Here is a 24,778-nt window from a genome sequence, read left to right on the forward strand (position 1 = left end):
CAAGTGCCATTCTTAAAATGCTCCCCGACTTACTCTCCTGAAGGCTCCCCCGTCCTCATATGCATAGTCATTCTGCACAGCTTTCTGGCCTCGCCTCCCTGCTTGAGAGGTTTCCCAAGCTCTCCCCAGCTCCCTGAACTCCCCGGGGGCCTGAGCCCTTCAGCTGTCACGTGAGGAGTACACATGTTGACTAAGGCCAAACTGTTCCATGATCCCGGGGAGGGAGGAGAGGAGCGGAACGGAAATGCACAAGAAACGAGACAAGGATAAAAGGAGAGAGAGAGAAGAGGGGCACGTTGGAAAGGAGCTGGAGGCAGAGGAATGAGAAAGGGTCCCTGCCACCTCGGCCCCAAAAACAGAAGCGAGCCAGAGCTGAAGACCAAGCCCCTGCGTGCCTAGCTGCTGCGGGTCCTCTGGCTCCGCGCCTTGTACACCTCGATGAGCAGGTCCTTAACGTACTGGATCTCCCGCTCCACAGACTCGGCCCTCTCCCGCAGCTCCCGGTTCCGTGCCTCCAGGCCCTGGCACTCACCCTCCAGGGCCTCGCCCTCCGCCCGCTTCCTCTGGCGATACCTCAGAGCAGCTGACTTGTTCTGATCTCTCTTCTTCTGCTTGCGGTCCCCTCGGGTGGTGGCAGGAACGGGGTAAGGGGCCGGGCGAGACGTTGGAGGTGGAGGAGGGGGCTGCTGTGGCGGGGGCAGGGGAGCCAACCCTGAATCGCCCTGCCCTGCCTGCTGCTGACGGTAGATGGCCAGCAAGTCTAAGAGGTATCCAGGGGAGGGGGGCTGGGAGGAGGGCATGGGAGGTGGGAGGGGACAGGGAGGAGGAGTGCTGGTGCGGTGGTGGTGGTGGTGGTGGTGGTGGAGGTGGCGCTCGGTGGTGGGGAGGGCGATGGGAGGCGAGGCGTCAGGGAAGTCTTCCATCTGCTCCAGCTCCTTTCTTGAGAGGAGGCCATGGCTTCCAGGTCAGGTGAGTGGGAAGGTGGGGGGGAGGGCACCTGAGGGCAAGGGGAGCCAGAGGGAGAAGGGCTGTAAAGTCAACCCGCTCAGTCATCCAGTCAGAGAAGCCATCACCTGGAAGATTGGAGGAGGACAAAGTTCCTTGAGTTCCCGGTCCTCCTCCCACCTGGTGCTCACTCATCTACTTCGTTCATCCCATTCATTGAGTAAAGCCACCAACCAGCCAATGGGTCTACCAACCGGTCAATGAGTCATCAAACCAGTCAACAAATCAGTCAAGCAACCAATAAACCAGTCAAACATCTAGCCAACCAACTGATCAACCAATTAACCGGTTAACCAACCAATCAGTAAACCAGCCAACCAATCAGCTAACTAAATGAATCGGTCAACCAACCAATCGACCCTTTTAAGCAGCCCATCAATGAACCACTCAACCGACCAATGACCCAAACAACAAACAGTTCACCAGCCATTTCTTCAATCATTCCAACAACCTCTTTACCGATTAACCTCCATCTGGGATCTACTCTCTAGTTTATTCTTAAACAGCAAACTAAAGTGCACATACACAACACACCCACTTCATCTTTAATTTGTTGATTCTTGAAAACCTGCTATGTGACAAGCATTTGGGACACACTAACAAATAAAATAATTCTTGCCTCAGGGCCTTCCACATGCTGCTCTCGCCACCTGAAAAGTTCTTCCCTTGGGTCTTTTCATGGATGTTTCCCATGCGTTAGGCCTCAGCCAAAACGTTACCGACTTGGAGCGGGTTTCCTGGCTACCTTCTCTAAATTAGGTCCCTGATGTCATTTTTTATTTTATTTTTTAAATTATTTTAGGTGAGGCAACCCTTGGTTGCGCTCACAGATTGCAAGGACCTCTTCAGTTTATAATCCCTTATTTTTTATTTATTTTTTATGCCTACAGCACCTGGTCTTTCTAAGTGGTCTCCCATCCGAGTATTAACCAGGCCCAACTCTGCTTAGCTTCCGAGATCAGATGGGATTGGGCTTGTTCAGGGTGGCATGGCCGTAGACTTCTGATGTCATTTTTTAGTTCAGCTACTAAGTGCTTCCCAAATATCCCGGTATCTCACACTCATCATTTGTCTCCTCTGTCTCATCACTAGAGTATGCCTGGCATATTATAATTATCAGGGGAATAACTGAATAAATTCTTCCTCCTCCTTGAATCCTGCACCCCATGTCCCACCTCTATTCTCCACCTGCCCTTACCTGCCAGGGGCTCTCCCCCCCCTGGAAGCCCGCCCTCCAGGGCTCCCCCAAGGACCTCATAGGGAGCCAAGGGGGCAGGGGCCAGGGGGAGTTTCCCATAGTCTACGAGCCAGCCCAGCCCGCTAGCTGGGAGCAGGGCCCTGTCCAGCTCCAGCCCCAGGGTCGCCAGGAGTGACATGGCTGCAGCACAGGCGCTGGGCACGGATGGCAATGAAGGAGGCTGCACCAACAGCTGGGAGGCGGCTCTGGAGGTTGCTCAGCTGGGCGAAGACAGGCACCAAGGAGAAAGTAGAGGACCTACACGTGAGACAAAAGTGGGTGGGGTCACAGGCCAGCCTGGCTCACAGCCGAAGTCACCGGGAAACCAAGCCACGCCCCCGCGTCTCCGGGGTTCTGCCTCATGCTTCCAACTGGGTTTGGGACTATGCCTCCATCCCTCGGAATTCTAAATCTGCCCTTTCTTTCCCCAAATCTCTGCGCCTCATCCACTCCCAAGAGAATTCTCTTCAGGCCCGACTTGCTTTTCTTCAAAATTCCCAAGACCCAATCTCTCCCATAGAGAAACTTAATGGTTTCCCAGGGGAATTTCCTTAAGCCCCTCCCACCCACCCACCCCATAATATTCTTTTGTAAGAAGACTCGATTTTCTTCCAGCCGCATCCCTTGCTCGAAACTATTTCCTTTAGGCCCCAGGGGAATTCCTCGAAACCATTTCCTTTAGGCCCTTCAGTTCCCAGGGGAATTCTCCCTGCCCCACCCCTCCATCAATGTTTTCCATTCAAATCCCACTTTTCCCTAACTTTGCAGCGATCACCACTGTCCCTCCAAGTCCCGCCCCAGTCTAGCTTAGCTCCACCCTTCTCGAAGATTCCCTAGAGGCAGCGTCTCTTTCTCCCATAGAAACCCGTCATCGCTTAGCCCCGCCCCCTCGCATAATGGTCTCTCCCAAGCCCGAGAGTTCGCCGTGCCTGGGACCCTAGCTCCACCCTCTTTTTTAACGGGTGGTCTGTAAGCCCTGCCTTCTACCCTGTCAATCTAAACCAGCGCCCGCCCCAGCAGATGCCTGAATGAAAGGGAGGGACTTTGTGCCGCGAGCCTGAGCGCGGTACGAAGCAGGGACGGCGGAAAGGGGCCGGCGGAGAACAGCGGCCCACGCCCCGCTCCCCTTCCAGCTTTTGGCTCGCAGAGAGCCAAAGCGCATGCTCCGTCTGTAGAACGGTTCCCACTGCTCACGCCTCCACCCGCCTGAGGGTCAGTGCGCATGTGCAGCTGCTCACTCCCCACCCTTTGCACATTAATACGGACTCTGGTGGGGTGATGCGCGTGACCAACCGCGCGCAGACAGAATCGTTCCAGAAGAGGAAAGAAAAAGAAAAACACACCCTCGCTGGGGGCCAGTGCACAGACCCAGCCGTACCCGGGCCATCTTTAAACGCCAACACTTTCCGGAAGAAAGCACCGCCCCCTCCCCGGGGGGCCGAGTGCGCATGCTCGGCCGGGCGCCTGCGCCGCTCTTCTTCTGCGCCTGCGCGACCGTGATCCCTCGCTCTCGCGTTCCCCCTCCCCCCAGGCCTGGCCGTGAGGGCCGCGAGCTTCGAAAGGGCGGGAAAGGCGGTTGGCGAGGGAGGGGCGAGCGGTTACTCACTCCATGGCTGCGGAAAGGAGAGGCGGCGGCGGCCTCGGCTGAAGAAAGAAGGCGGGAGCGGAGAGCGCAGGCGCGGTGAGCGCGGAGACGGGCCGGGGGCACGGAGGGGTCGCGGCTACAGCGCCATGGCCGGGGCTACGCGGGCGCAGGCCGTGTCGCGGCGGCGTGAGGAGACGGCGTGTTCTGAGGATGGGGAATGAGGCGGCCCCGGGGACTGGGGACAGATATACCGGGGCTGGCGTAGCACGGCCCGCCCGGATCCTTCCGCGCCCCGCCTCCGCGCGGCCCCCCGCGGGAGGCAGGCCCGCCGCCCTCCTCCCGGGGATCCGGCCGCCTCCTCCGACCCCGGGAGCGTGGCTCGCCCTCCCCTGCGGCTCGGGGGGCCATCCCTCTGGTGCTGATGCCGGGGCCGGCCCGCTGTCCCCTACACCCTCGGGCCTGCTTTTCTCTCCTCCCTGATCCAGGCCCGCTTCCCTGGTTCTGATTCTGAGGGTTCGGTCCCCTCCCCCTCCCCGAGGCCCGCACTGGTGCGTTTCTCGTTCCTTTCCCCCCACTGCTTCACTGATTTCCGGCCGGCCACACGCTCCTCTTCTGCATTCCCCAGCTGCCGCCTCACCCCGAACACGCTGTTTGCGGGTGAGAGCCCCGCGTGAGTCACAGTCAGCGCTCCGTTCACACCACAGACCCGCCTCGGTGGCCTTGGGCAAATGACTCAAGTCCTCTGGCCTGAGATAGGGAAGTCAACCCTGCCTGATGGGATCGTTTGTGAGAGTCAGATGACGCCCGGGAAGCCCCAAGCACAGAGCCCGGCTCATGCACGTATGCTCGGTGTATCTCATTATTAATAGGAACCGTGGGGTTCAGTCTCATCCCCCCACCACCCGCAGGAGCCCCAGACACGACCATCCAGTAGCCGCCAGTAGTAGGTCATTCTTGGGACTCCACTCTTGCAAGGTGTCGATTTCCAGCCATCCTCACCCTCCCCTATTCCAGGTATTCCCAGCCCCACCCTGGTGCAGGGAATCGGACATCGTCGCCCCCACTCCAGCCTGTCCTCCATCTCCTGCCTACCCTGCCTCTGCTTCTGCCCTGACTTACTGATATGCCTCCCCCCACTGCCCAGCCCTGCCAAAAATGGGAGACTACACTTTGATTTACTGAAAGAGAGGCCATCTCCTCGTGTGCGCTGGGCCCTCCAGCAGCCGGTGTGGGTGCGGGCCTTGCCTTTCCCACAGAAACCTTCCCCACCTTGCGTCCGTTCCCATCAGGATTTTCCCTCGGAGTTCAAGTGATCAGACTGCTTTGCCTTAGACCACTCGCTCACTGTGCACTCTGTCGGTATTTGAGCGCTCGCCCTATGTTTCCTTGAGTCTCTACAGGCTACGTTATTACCCAGGCAGCATAGAGTAGTGGTTAGCATAGATTCTGGAGCCAGGGAGTTTGGATTCAGACTGCACCCCACTTACTAGCTGTGTAAACTGCGATCTCCCTTAGAAATAAGGGGCCATTGATAGTACCTGTGTTTGGGGGCTGTCACGAGGATTAAATGAGTTAATCCAGGTCAAGCACTTAGCCTAGTGCCTGGCATTCGGTAGTGTTTACATAAGGGTTCGTTATTGTTTTTATTGAGATGGATGTTTTATCTCCATTGCTAAGCAGTTAGTGCTTTAAAACTATGATGGGTCGGCCACCTTTTAAGTGAAACTTAAGGACCCACCTTCCACGTGTCAGTGTAGCGATTTGAGCAGTAGCAAGAAGGATTAGGGTAGACTGTTGGACAGAGTGCTTGGCAGTGAGGAGGGCACAGTCACCCCGCAGGGCCTTTTTCTGAGAAGGTCCAGGTTATGCACTGGGACTAGGTAGAGCATATTTTTAATAAACTTTTTATTGGAATAATTTTTTATTTAAAGAAAAGTAGCAGGAAAGGTAGTGGAGAGTTTCCATATACCCCTCACCTAATTTCCCTCCTCGTCGTCACCTTACCTTACTGTGGTACATTTGCTAAGCTAAGGAGCCATCTGTAGACTTCTATTAATCAAACTTCGACTTTATTCTGATTTCACCGGTTATTCCCTAATGCCCTTTTTCGTTCCAGGATCCTCTCCAGGACACCATATGACACTGAGTCATGGCGTCTCTTTAGCATCCCCTGGTCTGCTGCTGTTTCTCTGACTTGTGTTGTCCTTCGTGACCTTGACCGTTGTGCAGAGTGCTAGTTGGGTGTTCTGTGGACTGTCCGTCAGTCTGGCTTTGTCTCGTAGACTGGGATTATGAGTTTTCGAGAGCATAGTTAGGTGGGATATTTTTTAATGACCGGAAATGAACTCGCTCAGTATGGGAATCATGTTGCTGGCTGGGTGAGGTGCATGCTGACCGAGAAGGCGCAGGCGCAGGGGCAGGGATCCCGGTACCCCTGTCCCAGCCACTTGTGCCTTTCTCCCTCTAGATTTTGGATGCCACCCAGTTCAGCTGTGGTGCCCGCCGTTCCACCCAAGCAGCTCCACTCAGTCCTGCTGAGTGGGTGCCAGTTCTCACACTTGGCTCTCAGCCCTTCTCGGCATATTCTGATGTATGGGCAGTGGCTCGGCAGTGGCTCGGCAGTGGCTGGCTGTGAGCGCAGGTGTTTGTCCCCTGAGCCCTCTCTCATGCCCACCCCTGACCCCAAACTGCGTCCCCCTCAGGACTGAAATGCGTCAACTCCCCCCAGCTTCACAGAGCATCCGGGGTCCAGATGCCTCAGCCCTTCCAGCTCTTGAGCTGGAGCTGGGAGCATGGGTGGGGCTGCCGGGGACTCTTTTTCATTGCGGAGAGACCAGGCTTGGGGAGTGAGGTGGCGGTTGCAGGCAGGTTGCATCACCCTGGCTCTGGGATGGGAAGGGGTAGTGGAGGGACTCTCTGGGGGCCCTGGCACACCTGGCAACAGTTTCCTGGTTAGCGGAGCTCTGGATCCGGGAGAGGCCCCAGCACGGCAAGGGCGGTGGCGGAGGGGGAGGGTGAGCAGCCACCTGTGCAGACTCTGAGGCTCGCCACTGGGAAGTGGCCTCGGGTCATCGAGGCTAACCCACTTGTCTTACAGGGGGCAAGACTGAGGCCCCAAGAGGTGAAAGGCATTTGTACGATCGCACTGCCGGTTGGAGTCAGTCTCTACAACACTGCACAGCTCCTGAGGCCCTGCAGGCCCGGGGAGACTGTCTGCTTCCCTCAGGTCGGACCCCCCAGCCCCGGGCATGGCCTGCAGGGAGGCCACCAAGCCTGGACCTTCGCCTCAGGTTTGCTGCTGCTCAGTTGCCAAATTCTATTGATTCTGACTTGCCTCTCCCACCCCCTCTGCCCCGGAAGAGGGCCTCCTCACCTTTACTCTTGAGCAACCCCTCACTGGTGTCCCAGTTAAGGTGACAGTCCAGCATGATGGAAGAGGCACCGAGTTTGCATCAGATGGGCCCAGGCTCCAAGACCACAGCACTTAGTCCTGGCTGCGGATCCAGGCAAAGTCTTGGCTCCACCTGGGCCTCTGCTGCCTTCCGCAGGGTGGGACAAAACAGTGGCTCTGGAGCGAGTCCACCTGACCCCTGGCAAGTGGCATGGTCTCCCTGTGACTCAGTTCCCTTATGCATAAGACGGGAATAGAAGGACCCACATCATAGGGTGGGCATGAAGGTAAGGTAGGGAAATTGACGTGATGTCGCCGGAACGGGCCTGCCCACTCGTGAGCATTAGCTGTTTCTCCCTGAGGCGTGGGGTGCTGGGGGGCTGCGGGAAACGCTGCAGGTGAAGCCCCGCGTTCACTGGCTCCGGCACATCTGCGCGTTCGTTTCTCTTCCTGTCCCCACCGCACTCTGCTCTGCTTTCGCGGCCACCGCAGACAGGTGTGCATGGACACACCTGTTTCCCCGAGCACGTAGAAGGCAAGGTTGGGACCCTCCTCGTTCCCAGAATCGTCCCCTCAGCCTCCAGCCCTGCGCCACTGCCTCAGCGGGCCTCAGTCCACTTCTGGATCAGTTGCTCATGCACAGAGGCGGGGAATTCAGTGCTGTGATCCCGCAGCAGTGCGTGGGCAGGTACCCGGGTCACGCCGGCCATGGGGGGAGGGGGTTGTAGGTGGGTGTCCTGGCAAACAAGGGCAGGAAGGCCAAGGCTGTTTCAGCTCGGGAAAGGGCAGTGCAGGGCACAGGTCGGCCACGTGGCTGATGGCTCAGAGTCCTCCTGAGCACCTTCCCTCCCCTCGCTCGCCTGCGTCTCCCTCTCCAGAAGCAGCCACGGCTCTGAGAGCCTCGTCGGCCCCGCACCGTGCACCAGCTCCCTCGACGGTCACCTTCCGTTGTGGTGTCTGCACTCGCTGCTGTAACAGCGCCACAGATTTAGTGGCTTAAAACAACACATTCATTCTCTCTCAGTTCTGGAGACCAGGGCTGCGTCCCTTCTGGAGGCGCCAGGGGAGAATCCGTTTCCTGGCCTTTTCCCGCTGCTGGAGGCCGTCTGTTGTCCTGGGCTCGCGGCCCCTTCCTCGGTCACTCCAGCCTCCGCTTCGTCATCCCGTCTCCTCTTTCCTTTGACCTTCTTGCTCTCCCTCTTGTAAAGACCCCTGTGACTACATTAGGGTGCGCCCAGGTAATCCAGGATAACGTCTCCGTCACAGGACCCTTAGTCACATCTGCAAAGTGCCTTTTCCACATGAGGTTGCATACTCAGGTTGTGAGGTTTAGGGCGCCTTTGGGGAGCCATCATCCAGCCTGCCGCCTTCCCCTTTTAGAGCCTCAGTTTCCTCATCTGGGAAATAAAGGGTAGGACCCGCCTTGGGGCGCACCCTGCCTTCTGTGCCCATAGGAACTGGCCATAGGGAAAGGACAGGGCCAAGTGAAGGGACCTGACATCATAGTGTCTTGGCGCTCAGATGTCACCACTCTGACCTCCAGCAAGATACCGGGCCCCCTTGTGCCATTGTGGCCTCATCAGTAAAGTAGGGACAATAGCAGAACCCTCTTGCAGGGGCAGCGGTGAGGGTGAGCCTGGCTCAGCCAGCTGCGCCCACAGACCGCAGGCCCTGTGTGCGGGGCGGGCCGGTGAAGCCCCAGACCAGCGGAAGGGCCCGGCACGGCCCATCCCACTGGGCAGTGGTGCCAGCCTGCAGGTGCAGAGCTTCCGCTTTCACAGAAATGGGAAACCCAGGTTTTTCTGTGAGATCCAAGTTTTAAAAGGTTGGCAAGTAATTTAGAGGAACCCCAACAAGGCACAAGTGTGGATAGGCTCAGGCTGCGGGCCTTCCCCGACCTTTGGCTCAGTGATCTCCCCCCACCTCAGACCTATAACCTCCCTGCCCACAGCAGGGAACAAGGGGGACTATCTGCCTTGAGCCAGTCACAGGCCCGGCCCCTCTCTGCTGAACTGACGGAGACTGAAAAGGAGCAGAGTCTACTCAGACTCAGCCCAGACCCACAGGAGGGGGGCAGGGCAGGGGCACTCCAGTAAATGGTCCCTGCGGGTCAGGTGTGCGCCAGATGCAGCTGAGGGGGAGCTGGTGTCTGATTACCCCACCTGTTCTTACCAGCCGGCCGAGCCCCCAGCCAGAGGCCACTAGGAACGCGTGTCGCTGAGCAACTTGAGTTTCTTGCTTGTTGGCGCTAGGGAGGCCGCCCCCCGCCCCCTACAGGGCCCCTCTGGGCTGGGGCAGGTGACTTTGGGAGGGCTCGGGGAAACGGCCTTGCTCTGGGTCGGTGCTGGCCGGAAGCAGTGGCAAGGCCGTGACCGGGTATCTTACTTCTCCGGAGGCGAAGGGACGACAGGCGCTAGTGCTGTGCTTAGTGAAGCAGCCATCGCTCTGAGCCAGGAGGGTGAGGGCTGGTCATTTTTGTGCTCTGGACAGTGTTTGTCTTTTCGTCTGTGTGGAGACATGACTCCAGAGGTCTCATATTTGTCTCGTCTGTCACGGTCAGGGTGCCCATGGCTGATGATGGTGTTCTGTGAAATTGTTTATGTCCAACGGGAGAACACAGGGCTGAGCTGGCAGGGCAGACATGCTCATCCAACGGGGGAAGGGAGGCGGAGAGCCCCAGGGTCAGGGGGCAGCCAGGACACAGCCTGTGCCGCTGCCATGTGGTGGGCCACGGATGCGCAGTTCTCATGGGCTCACTTGGGCACAGAGGAAGGTAGCAGGGCCTGACCCCAGCTGGCACCCACTGCGATGGCCAATCAGTGGGAGCCGAGGGGAGCAGGAGAGAGAGACAGGCAGAGAACCACAGCGGGAAGACCTCACGGTGCCCTGGGTTCTCCCAGGTGTCCCCTGCACAGGCGCGTGGGGACGCACCATGGTGAACTTCGAGGGTCAGCGGCCTTCAAGGCCCCGAGCCACAGCCTGGTTAGTTCAAGAGCCCTTTGCCCTTCTCCTCCTGCCCACTGCCACCGATGGAAGGACCAGATTCCTGAGGGGGACAGGAAAGAGCAGCTGGTGTGCCCCTCTTCACTCCAAGCCACCGGAAGTCCAACCTGTAGCTGGGGGAGGCAGACAGTACTGAATCGCATCAGGAGCAAGACCTAGCTAGACTGGCCTGGAAGGTGATGGAGATGGCCGGGGATGTCGTCCGAGAATGGGAAGAGGGTACTGGCCGTGGCACGTGGTGGGGGATGTGAGAAAATGTCACGTTGGAGAGGCTCTTGAGGCCCCAGCTCAGCTCTGAGTCAGACGGCGGGGTCAGTCCTAACCACCTGCGTGACGTTGGGCAGGTTACTTAGGTTCTCTAGACCTCAGTTTGCTCGTCTGTCGGATGGGAGAGCTGGAGGTTCCCACCTCACAAGGTCATCAGCCAGCACAGGGAACGCACCGCAGACAGAGCCCGGCCCGTGAAGTCCTGAAACGTCAGCGTGTGTTCGCTTTTGATTCTCAGAGTCAAAGCCACCCTGTCCCCACCTCTGGTGGCTTTCACCTGGTTCCTAGAGAAACCATCTCCGTGGCAACCGTCTCTGCCACAGCCTGGCTAGGATCTTTATCTCCTTCCCCCACTGGTACCATTGCCTCTCCCCTGGGACACTGGTGTCGATTACTGAAGAGAGGCTGGGGAGGGCACAGCTGTGTGTGGTTCTGTCTGTGCACACGTGCACACACGCACACGCACACACTGCACTCTTAAGAGTCCCTCGGCCCTGGTGCTTCAGCCCCTCTCCAGGTCTTGATGCCTTGGTGTGATATCCGTGCCCACCTGCCTTTCCCCGGGGACCCCTGCTGGCCTTGCAGCCGCCTGGAGCATTACAGCTTCAGCCTCCTCAGCCAGTCCTCAGTCCCTCGTCCCCATCACTCATCCTCAAGGGAGAGCATGCGCCTGTCTCCAGAAGCTCGTCTGCCCAGCCCTGCCCGCCTCTGTGGCCCACTTCCATTCTTCAACCCGCGCCCGGCACCCCATGCTCGGTGGGCTTGCTTATGGCTTTATTGAGATACTGTGTCATCCACACCTGTTTAGGAAAGTGTACAGTTATTGGTTTTGAGTACATTCACAGAGTTGTGTACCCATCACCGCAATCTAATTTTAGAACGGTTTCATCACCCCAAAAAGAAGCGCCATACCTATTAGCGGTCACGCCCCATTCCCCACCCCCGAGTCCTAGGCCACCACCAGTCTGCTCTCTGTCTCTGGAGTTGCCTCTTCGAGACACTCGGCATGAATGGGATCATAGGTGGTCCTTTGTGTCTGGTTTTCAGAGTTCGTTGCTTTCGCGGCAGTATCAATACTCTGTTCCTTCTTAAGGCTGCAGAGTATTCCATCGTATACTGCATTTTACCCATTCGGCAGTTGATGGACATCTGAGTCATTCGTACTTTTTGACCGTTAACGAATATCTGTGTACAGGTTTCATGCGGACGTGTTTTCATTTCTCTCGGGAGATGCCTAGGAGTGGAATTGTAGTTAGTACCTGGCACAGCGCAACCCCTGGATTTGTTTATTCCATTGACCGGCATTTACTGAGTGCCCACCATGGTCTGCAACTATTACAGACACTCGAGAACCAGCAGTGGAAATCACAGACAAAAATCCTGCCCCTTGTGGGGCTGACATTCTCCTGGGGAGACAGACAGTAAATGAGATTATTGTATTTCAGATAGTGCTAAGTTATAAGGCTAGCCAGGGCAGCCCTCCCTGAGTAGCTGGCATCACAAAGACCTGAAGGCGACAGAGTGCGCATGGGACATCTGGGGGCAGAGCAGTCCAGGGGGCGGGAGCAGCAGGTGCAGAGGCCCTGAGGCGGGTGAGGCTGGGCGGGGTGACGGCAGCAAAGCGTGGTTGCGGGTGAGCGCACCTTTTGGCCGTCGTGAATAATGCTGCTGCGAACTGTTGAGTACGAGTTTTTGTCTGAACACCTGTTTTCAGTAGTTTTCTCTTGATCACAGTTAGATAACACAGGGATTTTGAGTGTGGTGGCCAGGCCAGATTGTCTTTATTTGCCCAGCACAGGGCCTGTCCTGTCCTAAGACCCAGCGGATGTTCGTTGACTGACTGAACAAGGTGTATTTGTGAATTACCCAACACGTGCTGGCACAGGTGGCTGCTGAATGGTTAGTGTTTTCCTCATTATTTTTAAATAAATGCAATTGACATATCAGATTGGCAGATCTGATATAACTTTTCCTGATCTCAGGTGCTGGCCGGTTGTGGGGAGATGGTTGTCTTGGGCACTGCTGGTGAGAATAAAAGCAGGCCAGAGGGCAGCTCGGTAATCCCTTGGTAAACCTCTGTCCTGGAAAAACGCCCGTTCCCCTTAGCACCATCCGCAAGCCCAAGGCACGTATTGTTTATAATAAAGGGCAATCGGAAGCATCCTGAACGTCCACCAGTAGGGATGTAGATAAAGTGTGGGAGGGAGTCCTGGGGACTGACCGACAGCAGCCCGCAGAATTGAAGAACATTCTAAGAGAAGGACAAGTTGGTGACAGGTGCAGTGTGATTCCTTGTGTAGTAGGGAAAACACGGGAATGAGAACGTGTCCTCTGGCTGCGAATACACAGACGCGGAAAAGATACACAGTGGCTCTCGCACGGGTGCCTCTCGGGCGTGGGGACCCAAGTGGGCGACAGTGATCGAGAGTGTCTTAGCTTTGTCATTAAGGTTCAAAACAATATTTTCAAGAAAGGGCTGTTGTATTAATTGTGTCGTTAAAATGTAAATGTTAAAAATGCATTTAAGTAGAGGGGGGGAATCTTTGAATATCAGAGAAACAAACAGTTCTCGGCAAAAACAAGTATAAGGGGCCCCGCGCCAGTCTCCCCGAGATCTCTGCCAGTCCCGCGATTTCAAGATGGGAGGGGTGGTTCTCCAGCCTTCTCTCTGTCTCCTGACTTTGCCACACGCGTCTCGCCTGGCTGCTTCTCCCTGTGGGGAAAGAAGCTGTTTGTCCCAGCACCTGAGCCCCTGCGGGCACAAGCCCAGGCCTCGGGAGCGGGAAGGAGAATGCAGTGGCTAATTAGGCATGATGTGACTTCTTGCGGGAGAGAGTGTGTTCAAAGGAAGGGAGAAAGGGGAGAGAAGGTTGCGAACCTCTGAACCCAGGAGCCACGGAGGTGCCGGCGGCCCTGCCAGGTGGCCTCCCCTCCCCCAGCCCGTCCTCACCTCCGTCGGAGGGCCCTGGGCCTGCTTAAAACGACTTCTGAGGTCTAGTAAGTGAAAGAGGACAGCGCGTCTGGCGTGTGGCCTTTTCGGTGCACAGTGCGGGTGTGTGCGAACTGTGCGTTTGTTTTAACTGCGTCGGAAATCTCTGGGGTGAGGCACAGGAACCCTAACAGCTTGTCTCCAGGGATGATCGCTGGGCCGTGGGGACAGGAAGATGGGGACCACAGCGTTCGCTTTCGAGCTTTTGAACGTAAAACCATGTGAACAAACGACCTATTCACAAAAAGAATTTAATTTTTATTTTTAGAATAGCTGCCACTGTGTCATCGGGTAGGCTGAGAAATGGAACGTGGGTGCCAAAGCCTCCCTGGTCTGTAGCTTGTAGTGATGTGTGGGCACTTGAACGGTAGACATCTAAACATGCAGTACACCGGGAGGGGTCCCTTCCCAGGCCTGCGCCTGGAGAAGAGACAGCAGCACAGCAGGCAGGGGGGTGTTCTGGGGCCCCTGCCCCAGGGAGCGGACAGACGCACGCCTCCTGCCTGTCTCTGCACAGGTCCCTCTCGCTTGACGCATGTCGGTTATACCCGGGAGGTCAGGAGGCCTCCTGTGTGCTGGTCATGGGGCGGGAGGAGCGGGCCAGAAGCAGTTGGGACCAAGAGTCCCAGGAGTCCCAGGTGGGTGTGTCCACCCCACCCTCCCTGTCCAGGACTCTTTGTACTGTGGCAGAGGTGTGGCCTTTCGAGGTGAGCGCCGAGGGTTCTGTGCTGCCAAATCGCTGTAGGAAAACAGCTCTGCCCCTCCGAGGGTTCTGTGCTGCCAAATTGCTGTAGGAAAACAGCTCTGCTCTTCTCGCGGGCCCCTGCCACGGGGGTTGGTCACGCGCCCCCCCCAGGCAGGGTGGTCCTGTCAGAGCTGGTCAGGGTAGCCCAGGCCACCACCAGCTCCCGCCATCCGCCCCACAGCAGCCTGGGCGAGTCTGTCAGCGCAGAGATCAGAGCACACTCCTACCTTGGCCTGGGGCAGCGGGACCAGTTGGCTGAGATCCGGTTAGCGAGCCGCCCATTGTTTCTGAGTTGAGTCCCATTCTTGAAGGGCAGGCTCTGAGCTCATCGGTTCCCGGGGGTGAGAGCAGAGGTCCTCGACCTGTTAGGTACCGGGGACCAGAGCTCCTATGAGAATCTAATGCCTGAGGAGCTGAGGCGGCGATGCTGGCGCTGGGGAGCGGCTGTCAGTATGGATGAACCATCGCTCGCTTGGCCACCACTCACCTCCTGCTGCGTGGCCCAGGGGTTGGGGTCCCCTGGGTTAGAGGGTTTTCGAACAGATTCAGGAGATATGGTATTTAAGCAGAGTCGATGGACCTGGGGGGAGCGGGCGGTGGTTCAATTTGACAGGATGGTGCCAGCGCGGGGGCGGCGGGTGCCCCTGCACTAACACGGTGAGGGCCAGCCAGGCCTCTGAGCCTGGGCTGGGTGGATGGTGGCCAAAGGCAAAGGTCCCCTGGGTCTCTCGTTCTCCCCCTTTTATCCTCTCTGCCTGCCCCCTCTGCTCTCTCTGAGTCCGTGGTCGCACTTCCTCCAGGTCTTAAACCGCTAATTCCTTGGGGAAAAGTTCCCACGGAGACAGCTCCTGTTCTTCCTGGGTAGTCAGCGTTGTCAGCAGCGCCACCAGGTGGCTGTGGGCTGACTGCCAGGAGCGCTTGCTCCCGTCGCTCCCCAGGACTGGGCCTGGAGGCTGCACCAGGCACTGGCTAACGAGCGTCTGACGTGGAGCAGACCAGCCCTCGATTTTCAGATGAGACCGAGGCCTGGGGGACGAAACTGGAATCTAAGACCCCAGGGCTGGGAGTGGAGAGAAGCGGGGGCTCAGGCCGACAGGCTGCGTCCTGCCAGGTGACTGACAGAAAAGGACGGGGAAAGGCCCTGTTCTCGGAGCACACGGGAGTCCAGTCTGGACTTCTAAGGGCAGCAGCAGGCCGCTGCCCCAGGCCACCCCCCGCCCATCGGTGGACGAGCAGACCTGGAGTCACATTCCCGAGCCCCGCGGAGGAGCCCTGGGAGATCGAGCCCTTTGGCCGGACACCCTGCTCCCTAAATGCCGTAGCATTTCTGCTACAAAGGAGGAGGTGGTGCTCTCAGCCACGGTGTGTGAGCCTCTGGGCAGCGTCGTTCAGGCCATGAGGCGGGCGGACGAAGGGCAGCGGGGGTATCAGGGAGGGAGGTAGTGTCGCGACTTTGCCTTCAGTAGGTGGACTAGCCCGGCGGTCTGCCTCTGTGATCCGACCCGCAGCCCCACGTGCCCCCAGTCAGCTGTGGTGCAGAAGCTGGCCTGTGTACGTCACTCCCTCTGCCACCCCATCTGCCCAGTGAACGGTTTAAGAATGGATTCTGCCATCTCCTCCTCCCATACCCCAGGCAGAACTTCAGGCGTTAGCCCCAGAAAGATCTGGACTCCCATCTCGGGACTAGTGTTTGCTGCTGTGTGACCTTGGAGAAGTCACATCACCTCTCTGAGCCTGTTTCCCATCCAGGAAGGGTTCACTGTGCTGCTGCTTAGCACTCTTGGCCCAGTGCCACATAGGCAGTGCTTGGCGGGTGGTAGTTGTCACTGCTTATCAGTTGGTCAGTTACTTACTGAGCGCCCGCCGCATGCCAGGCCCTGCGCTAGGTGCTGGGGTACAGCTGTGAACAAAACGGAGATCCTGCCCCAGGGGCCGACACCATCCCTGTTACTTGCCCTCCTTGGTGCTCTCAGGCCACCTGTCCCTCCATTACAGATGGCCTCTTATTGCTGGGTGTCACACTTACACGCCCCTGATGAGGTCACCCCAGCAGGGTGAGGGGGGATGTCCAGATTTTCAGAATCACAGTGTGCTGTTCTTTTCCCACCAGCTCCCCAGCTGCTGGGGCCCAGCGACTGCAGCACCCCTCTCCCTGCGGCCCCGATGCAGAGGCAGGCCAGACCAGCCCCGTCTCAGCCTCAACTGCAGGACGTGCTTCCCGTCTGTAGACTTGGTTCTGTCCCGTTCTTCCTTTCTCCCCACCCCTGAATTTCCTATCGCTGTTGTAAAAAGTTATCACAAACTGAGTGACTTAAAACACCACACACTTATTCTCGTAGAGTTCTCAAGGTCAGAAGTCTGAAAGGGATCCATCCACAGGGCTGTGTTCCTTCTGGAATCTCAGGGGGGATCTGTTCTTGGCCTGTTCCAGCTTCTCGCGGCACGCTCACTCCTTGGCTCGTGGCCCCTCTCTCCCTCCAAAGCCAGCAGCGCAGCATCTCTCCAGACAGGCCCTCCAGTCTCCCCCTGACCCGCCCCTTCTGCCTCCCTGTTCCACAGCAGGATCCTCGTGATTGCATTTAAGGCCCACGCAGATAATCCAGGATAATCTCCCTGTCTCAAGATCCTTGCTGCAGTCACATCAGCAGAGTCCCTCTTGCCACATGAGGTCACATATTCACGGGGTCTGAGATCAGGGCATGGACAAGTGGGAGCCATGATTCCGTCCATTACACTCACCCCCATCCTCCTTAATCTTTCCTCTTGGTCCAAGGCCGACGTGTCCATGTTCATTCCCTTACACCCCTGTTCCTGATCTCTAAGGAAAGGGGCTGGGATAGGGAAGGAGGGAGGGAGAGTCCCAGGGCTCTGGTGACAGTGACACCTGCCCCCAGCCACACTGGCCCCCTGCTGCCGTCATCCAGCTGAGGACTTCTGTCTGTGCCCCGCCCCCGCACGCATAGCCTCTTCCAGCGTGACGCGTGGCTTCTTTGTGGCATTTGTTTTCCTGTCTCCCTTACTGGACTGTGTGCTCCTCGGTCTCGTTCCCAGTGGGGCCTCGAACGGTGCCTGTACACCACAGGTGCTCGGAAACCCTTGTATGAACGTGGTACTGCAAAGAGTTCGTGACTCTGTGACCCCACCTTGGGGGCGGGGCCTTCGTCCTCTCCACGTCGTCGTCACTGCACAGAGTAGGGCCGAGTACGTGGTGAACTTAGGAGTCAGAGCGGCAGAAGAAAAAGGTAGAGGTGAGGCGGGTGGATGCGGGTGACGCTGGAGATGACGGCCGAGAACTCTGGACCGCAGCCGGCGGGTGGATCGTGTCCTCAGAGCGGAATCCCAGGGGGCTCTTTCTGCGGCTTCCCCTGGGAAGGTGGGCGGCCGTGGGGCCCGCAGCTCTGCCAGGAGCTTCTCCAGTTACTCTGAGGCATCTGCCTCTCCCTCCAGCCTCGGGTTCTCCGCGGGCGGCCCGCAGCGGGCCGCGGCTGTGGCCATCTGTTCCCAGCGCCCAGCCCGGGCGCGCCCTTCGCTTTTTCCAGGAAAGTACCGCTCCTCCAGATTCCGTTCCTCTCGCCTTCCCCTGAGCACTGTTGGCTTCTGTTCTAGGAAATCTGGCCCCTTCGGTAGCAGTGCAGAGCCTGTATCAGCTCCTGGTAGTGTGTGTGGGTGTGTGCGTGTGTGCGTGTTCAGCCACAATTGTGAAAAAGTCCCGAGGTCCTGGTCGTCACTGGCCTCGTTCACCAGGACAGACCCTATGGAACTGTCACTTCATTTTGGTGTAGATTTACTCATTTTCCAAGTCAGAGTTCTCTCCTCTGTCCCCAGAGTCCTGGCTCAGGGCTTGAGCTCTCGGCCTGAGCCATTACCCAGCCCCCTCCCAGCCGCCAGCCTCCAGCCTCCGCCCCTCCATCCCTGTGCATTTATCTGGCCATGTCAGCCCTCCACAGTCTTCACATCCCTCCACAGCTCCCTCGGAATAAAGTCTGAGCCATGAGCGTGGACGTAGTGACGTGACGCAAGGGGAGAAGTGGACAGAGCCACAGATGCCACGCTGATGGCTCAGGACACTCCTGGGGGCTTAGCAGTTATCTCAGAAGCAGGCAGGCGCCTGTCCTCTGTGCAGTGTGCAGGGTTTGGGCGACCCAGGCCCCGTGAGTAACCCTTAGCGCACACGCTCCTTCCAGCCGCCCCCAGAAGCACCTGTGTGAGCCTCCGTCTGCCTTCACCAGGCCCTGCCTCCCCGTTTCCTGGCCGATCCCACATCCTTCAACACTCAGCTTAGGCACATGCTCCCCAGAATGTGGGCCAGGGTGACGGTCTCACCCCTGCTTCCATGTGACCGAGCTCTATCCCTGCCCCGGACCCTGGGACTGAAGCCGACATTTGCTGTGTCTCTGGCTGCCTTGAGGACGAGGGCCATGCTTAGTGACCTCTCTGGGCCTCACTCTCCTAGGTTGTAAAGCGGACCTGCCCCAAATGAACCCGCTTGCAGAGCCCGTGAGCAGTAATGCACCTGAGGTACACGGAACGGGCTGGGCCAGTACATGCTTGCCACCGTTACGTCTCTGGCATCTGGGAGCTGGGAACAGATGAGGCATTCAGTAAATGGTGCGCCATGAAACCAGATGAGCCACACAGAGGACAGTTTTTCCTGCGGTTTTTTAAGAGTGTAAAAAGCAAAGGACTTTTTATAAATACTCTTTGGAAAATTTTAGCTGTGACTTATCATTAGCAAAAGCTCTCTGGGGCTGAAGTCCGGAGAACTAAGACATGTGGGTGGCTGTTAACAAACCCAGCCCGAGATGGCTCTGTAGTGACAGGTGCGTTCTGTCACGCAGGAAGGGCTCCGACGCTGGGCAGGCCTGGGGAGAGCAAAGAGACCTTCCTCAGAAGCCCCCAGAAAAGAGCTTTTATGAACATGCCAAAACCAGGGGGAGGCCGTCCCCAGGAGACAAGCCTGCCCTGCTCTGGCTGGCAGTGGTCAGCGATACCCTTTCCAGCTCCTAAGGGGTGCCAGTGAAGTGACTCTATGTCCTGCTTGAGAATCCATGGCTTAACCAAATGAGCAGACCCACCATGATGCATTAGGCAGACCCTGATGGAGGTCATCTCTCAAAGAAACTTCCCTATGGCTGTGAAAGCGGAGAGGAGAGACTAAAATAGGGGCCTGCCTGAGAAAGGCGGGGGGCTTCCAGTGGAATCAGGGAGAGTAGCTGCAGTGGGGCGTCCTCTGACTCAGGAGGGTCGGGGAGGGTTCCCTGAGGACACTTCGAAACATGAAGCTGGGCCTGCAGGACAGGGGAGAGGAAACGGGACTGCGGACGCCTCTGTGAGCCAGGCAGGCACCGGGCCTCGGCCGTGTCCTGTGTGTTCCTCGCAGTGGGGCGGTGGTCCCCCTCGCTACAGATGAGGAAGCCGAGGCATGGGAGGTGCAGCAGCCCCTCGCCCCTGGGCCCTCAGCTAGCTGGTGGCAGAAGCAGAGTTCACACCCGATGGTTTGCGTGCGGAGACCAGCTTTGTGCCTGGAAACCGGGAGCTGCTTGGCTGCGGGACGTGGGAAGTGAGCACGTGCCGACATCGGGTACAGCCGGGTCCGGAACGGCCGTGTCCCCAAGCAGGCGGCGTCCACTGTGCCCAGGTGGGCCCGGGTGGTGGAGTGGGAGTTGGGGGCCCACTGTGGGATGAGAGTTGACAGGTCACCCTGATCTGAGCCTCTTCCCCCACCTGTGAACCGGGCTGGCATCCTGTCTGGTGGGACGCTTGGGGACTTAGCTGAGGGTCTGGCTGTGGAGAGGGTCTATGGCACAAGGCTGGAGTCAGCTGCCCGGAAAGCCCTGTCGCTACGTTGGAGCTGGCACTTCTGCGGCCCAAGGACCCACCGAGCAGTGGCAGCCAACTGCGAATAGGTAGCAAACGAGGTCAGCCACAGCCCCGGTCTTTTTCGTGAGAACTTCACAGCTGGGCGATCACAGCTCCTCCTGCGGAGTCACCCCTTCAGTGCACGCTCTTCCTGCCTCCCCAGCTTCCAGAGGCTCTCTCCAAAGTGAAAGTGTGGCCACGTGCCAGCGTGTGGCAGCCGTGCGAGCGAGCCCCCCAACTCATGCCCTGCGGTCTGCCGCACAGCAGCATGGCAGCTGCCCCCCGACTTTGCTGATGAAGGAGCTGAGCCTCGACGTTGGCTGTTCCCTGGCTGAGGACGGTGCTCTGCGGAGTCTCGGGGCCACACGTCACTTCTGTCGGCTTTCGCATCCCAACTATATTAATCCCTGCGGCTGCTGTCTCAGTCCGTCACGGACCCGGAGGCTCAGAACCGCGCACACCGACCCCCTCACGATGTAGAACAGTCCCACTGACCCAGCTCCAGGTTCGGAGGGGAATCTGTTTCCTTGCTTTTTCCAGCTTTTCAAGCCGCCCGAATCTCTTGCCTGGCGGCCCCCTCCACCTCCCAGTTCAAAGGGCGCCACTCCGATCTCTGCCTCCATCGCCATGTGGTCTCCCTTCCTGGATCAGCGCCCCCTGCTCTGTTTTATAAGGCCATTCAAAATGACATTCAAGGCTTGTCTAATCCAGGACCCTCTCATCTCCCCCTCTCAAGGTCCTGACTTTAATCACAACTGAGAATTCTTTGCCACCCGTGGTCACGTGTCCCGAAGTTCTGGGGATTGGGACGGGGCGTTGGGAGGACCGTGTCTTCGGCGTGGCTTGTCAGTTGTTTTTCCATTACACAGACTCAGCACTTGGAAACTACTGCAAATTAGGGGGGTCCGCGTGCCACCCCCGCTGCTCAGAGAAGCCTGTCCACAGCTCGCTGTGTTTCCTTCCCGCCCTGTCTCTCTAGAGTTGTTTTCCACAGCTGAGCTCACACTGCGCTGGTAACTTTGCATTCCGCTCCGGTCCCGTGATCATCACTTCCTGCATTTCTTGTGTATTGTTAGAGGCCATATCAGCGGACATGATGCATTATGCTGATCATCCCTCGAATCTGATACCGACTAGATTCTCTAATTGGGTGCAGGGCGATGCCCTGTCATCTGATGAGCACGCCCGCGGCTTGGGGTCAGCTCCTGGCTCCGCACTTCCTAGCTGGGTGACCCTGGGTGCATTGGCGCAGCCTCTGAGCCCCAGTTTCTTCATCTCAGACATGGGAAGAGAATCCCTGTCTCCAGACGGGAGCCCACGTGTCTCCCAGGCCCACCGCACAGTGGATGCTCAGCATGTGACTGTTTTCCTAAAAACGCTTCTGTCCCTGTACCCTCTGACCCTTTCTTCATCCAGTGACCTTTGATTTTCAGCTAACGGACGACTCTGCTCGGGGCTTTTTTAGTTAGAAATTACAGGGACCAGGGATGTGCTGGCTCACGGAGCTCCTGGGAAGATGGGGTGGGGCTGGGAGTGCGACTTTCTTCTGGGTGCTTCCCCTCGCCCCCCTTGTTCTCTGGTGGCAGCTCATTATCTCTCACCGCAGGTGGCTGGGGTGGGGGTGCACGTTCTTTGTGCCCTGCGCCTGCAGATGAAGGAGGCCACCTGCCCTGGAGCGCCTGAGGAGGAANCTGTTGCAGTCAGCAGAGAAACCTGGGGGGCAGGTCCTGAAGGTGTTACTTTGTGTGATTCTAGTCCCCTGCGCCAGAAGCGCCTGGACCCTGGCCTCCTCCCCCGAGGCCGCAGGGCTCCCGATTGTGCAGGACGCACGTGCCGGTCCGAGCACATCCAGCTCCTAGCGCGCCGCGCACGTGCCCTTCCTTGTAGTTTAGCAAGGCCCTGTGAGGGCGCCGCAGGCGGAGGCGGGTGGCCGCATGTTAGAGTTGCCAGCCCCGTCGCCCTCCACACCGCGCTCCATCGTGCCGCCGAAGTTGCCTTTCTCAAACTGCCATCTGATCATGTCACTTCCTCTGCTTTAAACATCTCCCCAAGGTTGCAGACGCTGACGGATTTGCATTGGGAGCCGGAGTAGCTGCCGCCACCGGAGTCTGGAGCCATGAGCGGGTTTAATTTTGGAGGCGCCGGGGCCCCCACAGGCGGGTTCACGTTTGGCACTGCAAAGACAGCAACCGCCACCCCCGCTGCCGGGTTCTCTTTCTCGACGTCTGGCACTGGCGGGTTTAGCTTTGGGACCCCCTCCCAACCAGCCGCAAGCACCCCTTCGACCAGCCTGTTCTCACTCACCACCCAGGTGCCAGCGACTCAGACCCCAGGGTTCAGCTTTGGAGCCACGACGCCCGCTGCAGGAGGACCCGGGTCTTCCTTGGGCATCAGCACCCCGAAGCTGAGCCTGAGCAGCGCTGCTGCCGCGCCAGCTGCCACGCAGCCCAGCGGCTTCGGGCTCGGCGGCAGCAGCGCCCTCACCAACGCCATCTCGAGCACCGTCACCGCCAGCCAGGGCGCAGCACCCGCCGGCTTCGTGTTCAGCTCCTCCAGCACCTCTGCCGCCCCGTCCACCACGCCCGGGGGCTTCTCGTTCACGGGTGGCAGCGCGGCCCAGACCGGGGGCACCTCCAGCTTCAGCATCGGCTCCATGGGGAGTTCCACCCAGCCCACGACCCTTGCCGGCTTGTCCTTCACTTCGGCCACGCCAGCAGCCACTGGAGCAGGGGCCACACAGCCAGCTGCGCCTGCACCCACTGCCGCCGCCACCAGTGCTGGGCCCACGCTCTTCGCCTCGCTCGCCACCGCACCGGCCTCGTCCAGCACCACCGGGCTCACTCTCGGTGCCCCGGCCACCACGGCCGCGACTCCGGGGGCCGGGGCGCTGGGCTTCAGCTTAAAGGCCCCTGGAGCAGCCCCTCCCTCATCCATAGCAACGTCCACTGCCGCCCCCACCACGACCAGCAGCAGCTTTGCTCTGAATCTGAAACCCCTGGCTCCAGCCGGGGTGTCCAGCACTGCGCCCACCGCCGTGACTGCTCCGTCTGGCCCCAGTGTGGCCACCGGGGTGTCCACCAGTCCTGCGATGACCTATGCCCAGCTGGAGAGTCTGATCAACAAGTGGAGCCTGGAGCTGGAGGACCAGGAGCGACACTTCCTCCAGCAGGCCACGCAGGTCAACGCCTGGGACCGCACACTCATCGAGAACGGGGAGAAGATCACCACCCTGCACCGCGAGGTGGAGAAGGTGAAGCTGGACCAGAAGAGGCTGGACCAGGAGCTGGACTTCATCCTGTCCCAGCAGAAGGAGCTGGAAGACCTGCTCAGCCCGCTGGAGGAGTCGGTCAAGGAGCAGAGCGGGACCGTGCACCTGCAGCACGCCGACGAGGAGCGCGAGAAGACCTACAAGCTGGCCGAGAACATCGACGCGCAGCTGAAGCGCATGGCGCAGGACCTCAAGGACATCATCGAGCACCTGAACACGTCCGGGGGCCCCGCCGACACCAGCGACCCCCTGCAGCAGATCTGCAAGATCCTCAACGCGCACATGGACTCGCTGCAGTGGGTCGACCAGAACTCGGCCCTGCTGCAGAGGAAGGTGGAGGAGGTGAGCAGGGTGTGCGAGGGGCGGCGCAAGGAGCAGGAGCGCGGCTTCCGCATCACGTTCGACTGAGCCCGGCCGCGCCGGCCCGGCCCGCGGCTCCGCGCATACGCGGTTCCGCGCACACGCGGCGGGGCGCGCAGTTCTGGGCTCGCTTTCGCTTTCGTCTGCAGCAAAGCCCTTGTTTCTTTCTTTCAAACAGTCGTGCTGTCGGGAGAACTCTGTGGCGTGACTTTCCGCATGGGCAAGTAGTAGTCTGGGCGCTCTGGGCTAGGCCGTGTGCACTCCGTGTGTCTTGTGTGTGCCCTAGACCCTGTCACTGACTGCCAGCACCGCCTCCTGCTCACTTCGGCCACGTGTGGGAGACATGCCCATTGGCCTGATGGCCATCTGTCTCCGGGCTGGGCTCCCCGCGCGGCCTCCGCCCTCGGGAGACGGCCGAGGAAATGAACCACCTGTGCAGAGGTGACTTGTAACTAGAACAGACCACGGGATGGAGCGTTTCACAGGAGGAGACGGGTCAGATGAGGGACTGGGATGGGCGTGTTAGAAAAAGGGTCAGCCTCGAGCCGGGAGGTCTTCACGTCGCCCGGCGGACACCTCCTCATCCTTCAGGTCTCCTTACCCTAGGCCACCCCACAGCCCCGCCCGGTGGCCGAGCCGCGGTCCCCACAGCACACTGAGCGTGTCCCTTTGTTAACGCTTGCCCCCCTGCGTTGTGCCGGCTCTCTGCTCTATGCCTCTCCGTTAGACTGCGAGCCCCTGTGGGCAGGGGATGTTTCTTGTGTCCCTTCGTGTCACGTTTATTGAATGAACGAACAACAGAGATGAAACCTGGCATAAAACGTTAATCCCCGATGCCCGCTGAAATGGCCACCGTGGCAGAGGCGGCCGCGGACTTGGTTCTGAGCTTCCTGGTGCCAAAGCAAACCTGGTCAGTCACAGTGTGATCCAGTGTCCCGAAGGCAGAAAGCAGCCAGGTGGACCCCAGGCGTCTTTCGTTTTTGTCTTTACACTTTGCTGTACCCTGAAATACCTGGAACTGTATGTCGCTTTCCTAAATAAAATAAAATCTACTGCAGAACAAAAAAGG

At 58.7% G+C, this 24,778-nt stretch overlaps 3 protein-coding genes and 1 pseudogene across 5 annotated transcripts in view; 2 read left to right on the forward strand and 2 right to left on the reverse strand.

The window, feature by feature from the left end:
* ATF5 (activating transcription factor 5) lies at positions 1 to 4,538 on the reverse strand. The gene is given in 6 exon segments (XM_039878621.1): positions 1 to 833; positions 835 to 870; positions 873 to 1,011; positions 1,013 to 1,073; positions 2,204 to 2,500; positions 3,849 to 4,538. Coding segments are annotated over 5 exon segments (852 nt in total). The 5' UTR covers positions 2,382 to 2,500; positions 3,849 to 4,538; the 3' UTR covers positions 1 to 395.
* LOC120615581 (uncharacterized) lies at positions 1,887 to 2,005 on the reverse strand (annotated as a pseudogene).
* Positions 3,786 to 24,770, forward strand: NUP62 (nucleoporin 62). Of its 2 annotated transcripts, none has more exons than XM_039878606.1 (2): positions 3,786 to 3,923; positions 22,134 to 24,770. In XM_039878606.1, the coding sequence occupies exon 2, from the start codon at positions 22,198 to 22,200 to the stop codon at positions 23,755 to 23,757; it is 1,560 nt and encodes a 519-aa protein (XP_039734540.1). In that variant the 5' UTR covers positions 3,786 to 3,923; positions 22,134 to 22,197; the 3' UTR covers positions 23,758 to 24,770. The 2 variants fall into 2 exon arrangements, with proteins under 2 accessions (XP_039734540.1, XP_039734541.1); XM_039878607.1 differs by lacking the exon at positions 3,786 to 3,923 and adding an exon at positions 12,111 to 12,387.
* The window catches only part of IL4I1 (interleukin 4 induced 1), a 31,146-nt gene continuing 10,189 nt past the window's right edge, over positions 3,822 to 24,778 (forward strand). The window contains exon 1 of one of the 2 annotated variants that reach the window (XM_039878604.1): positions 3,822 to 3,923. The gene's annotated coding sequence lies outside the window, so the exon portion shown is untranslated. The remainder of the gene's footprint in view (positions 3,924 to 24,778) is intronic. The other variant, XM_039878600.1, reaches the window with a different exon arrangement.

The sequence above is a fragment of the Pteropus medius genome, unplaced genomic scaffold, assembly GCF_902729225.1.
Source record: "Pteropus medius unplaced genomic scaffold, Ma_sr-lr_union100, whole genome shotgun sequence".
Classification (NCBI taxonomy): Eukaryota; Metazoa; Chordata; class Mammalia; order Chiroptera; family Pteropodidae; genus Pteropus; species Pteropus medius.

Coding starts and splice junctions, on each gene's coding strand:
- NUP62 (XM_039878606.1), top strand. CDS start 22,198: ATGAGCGGGTTTAATTTTGGAGGCGCCGGGGCCCCCACAGGCGGGTTC.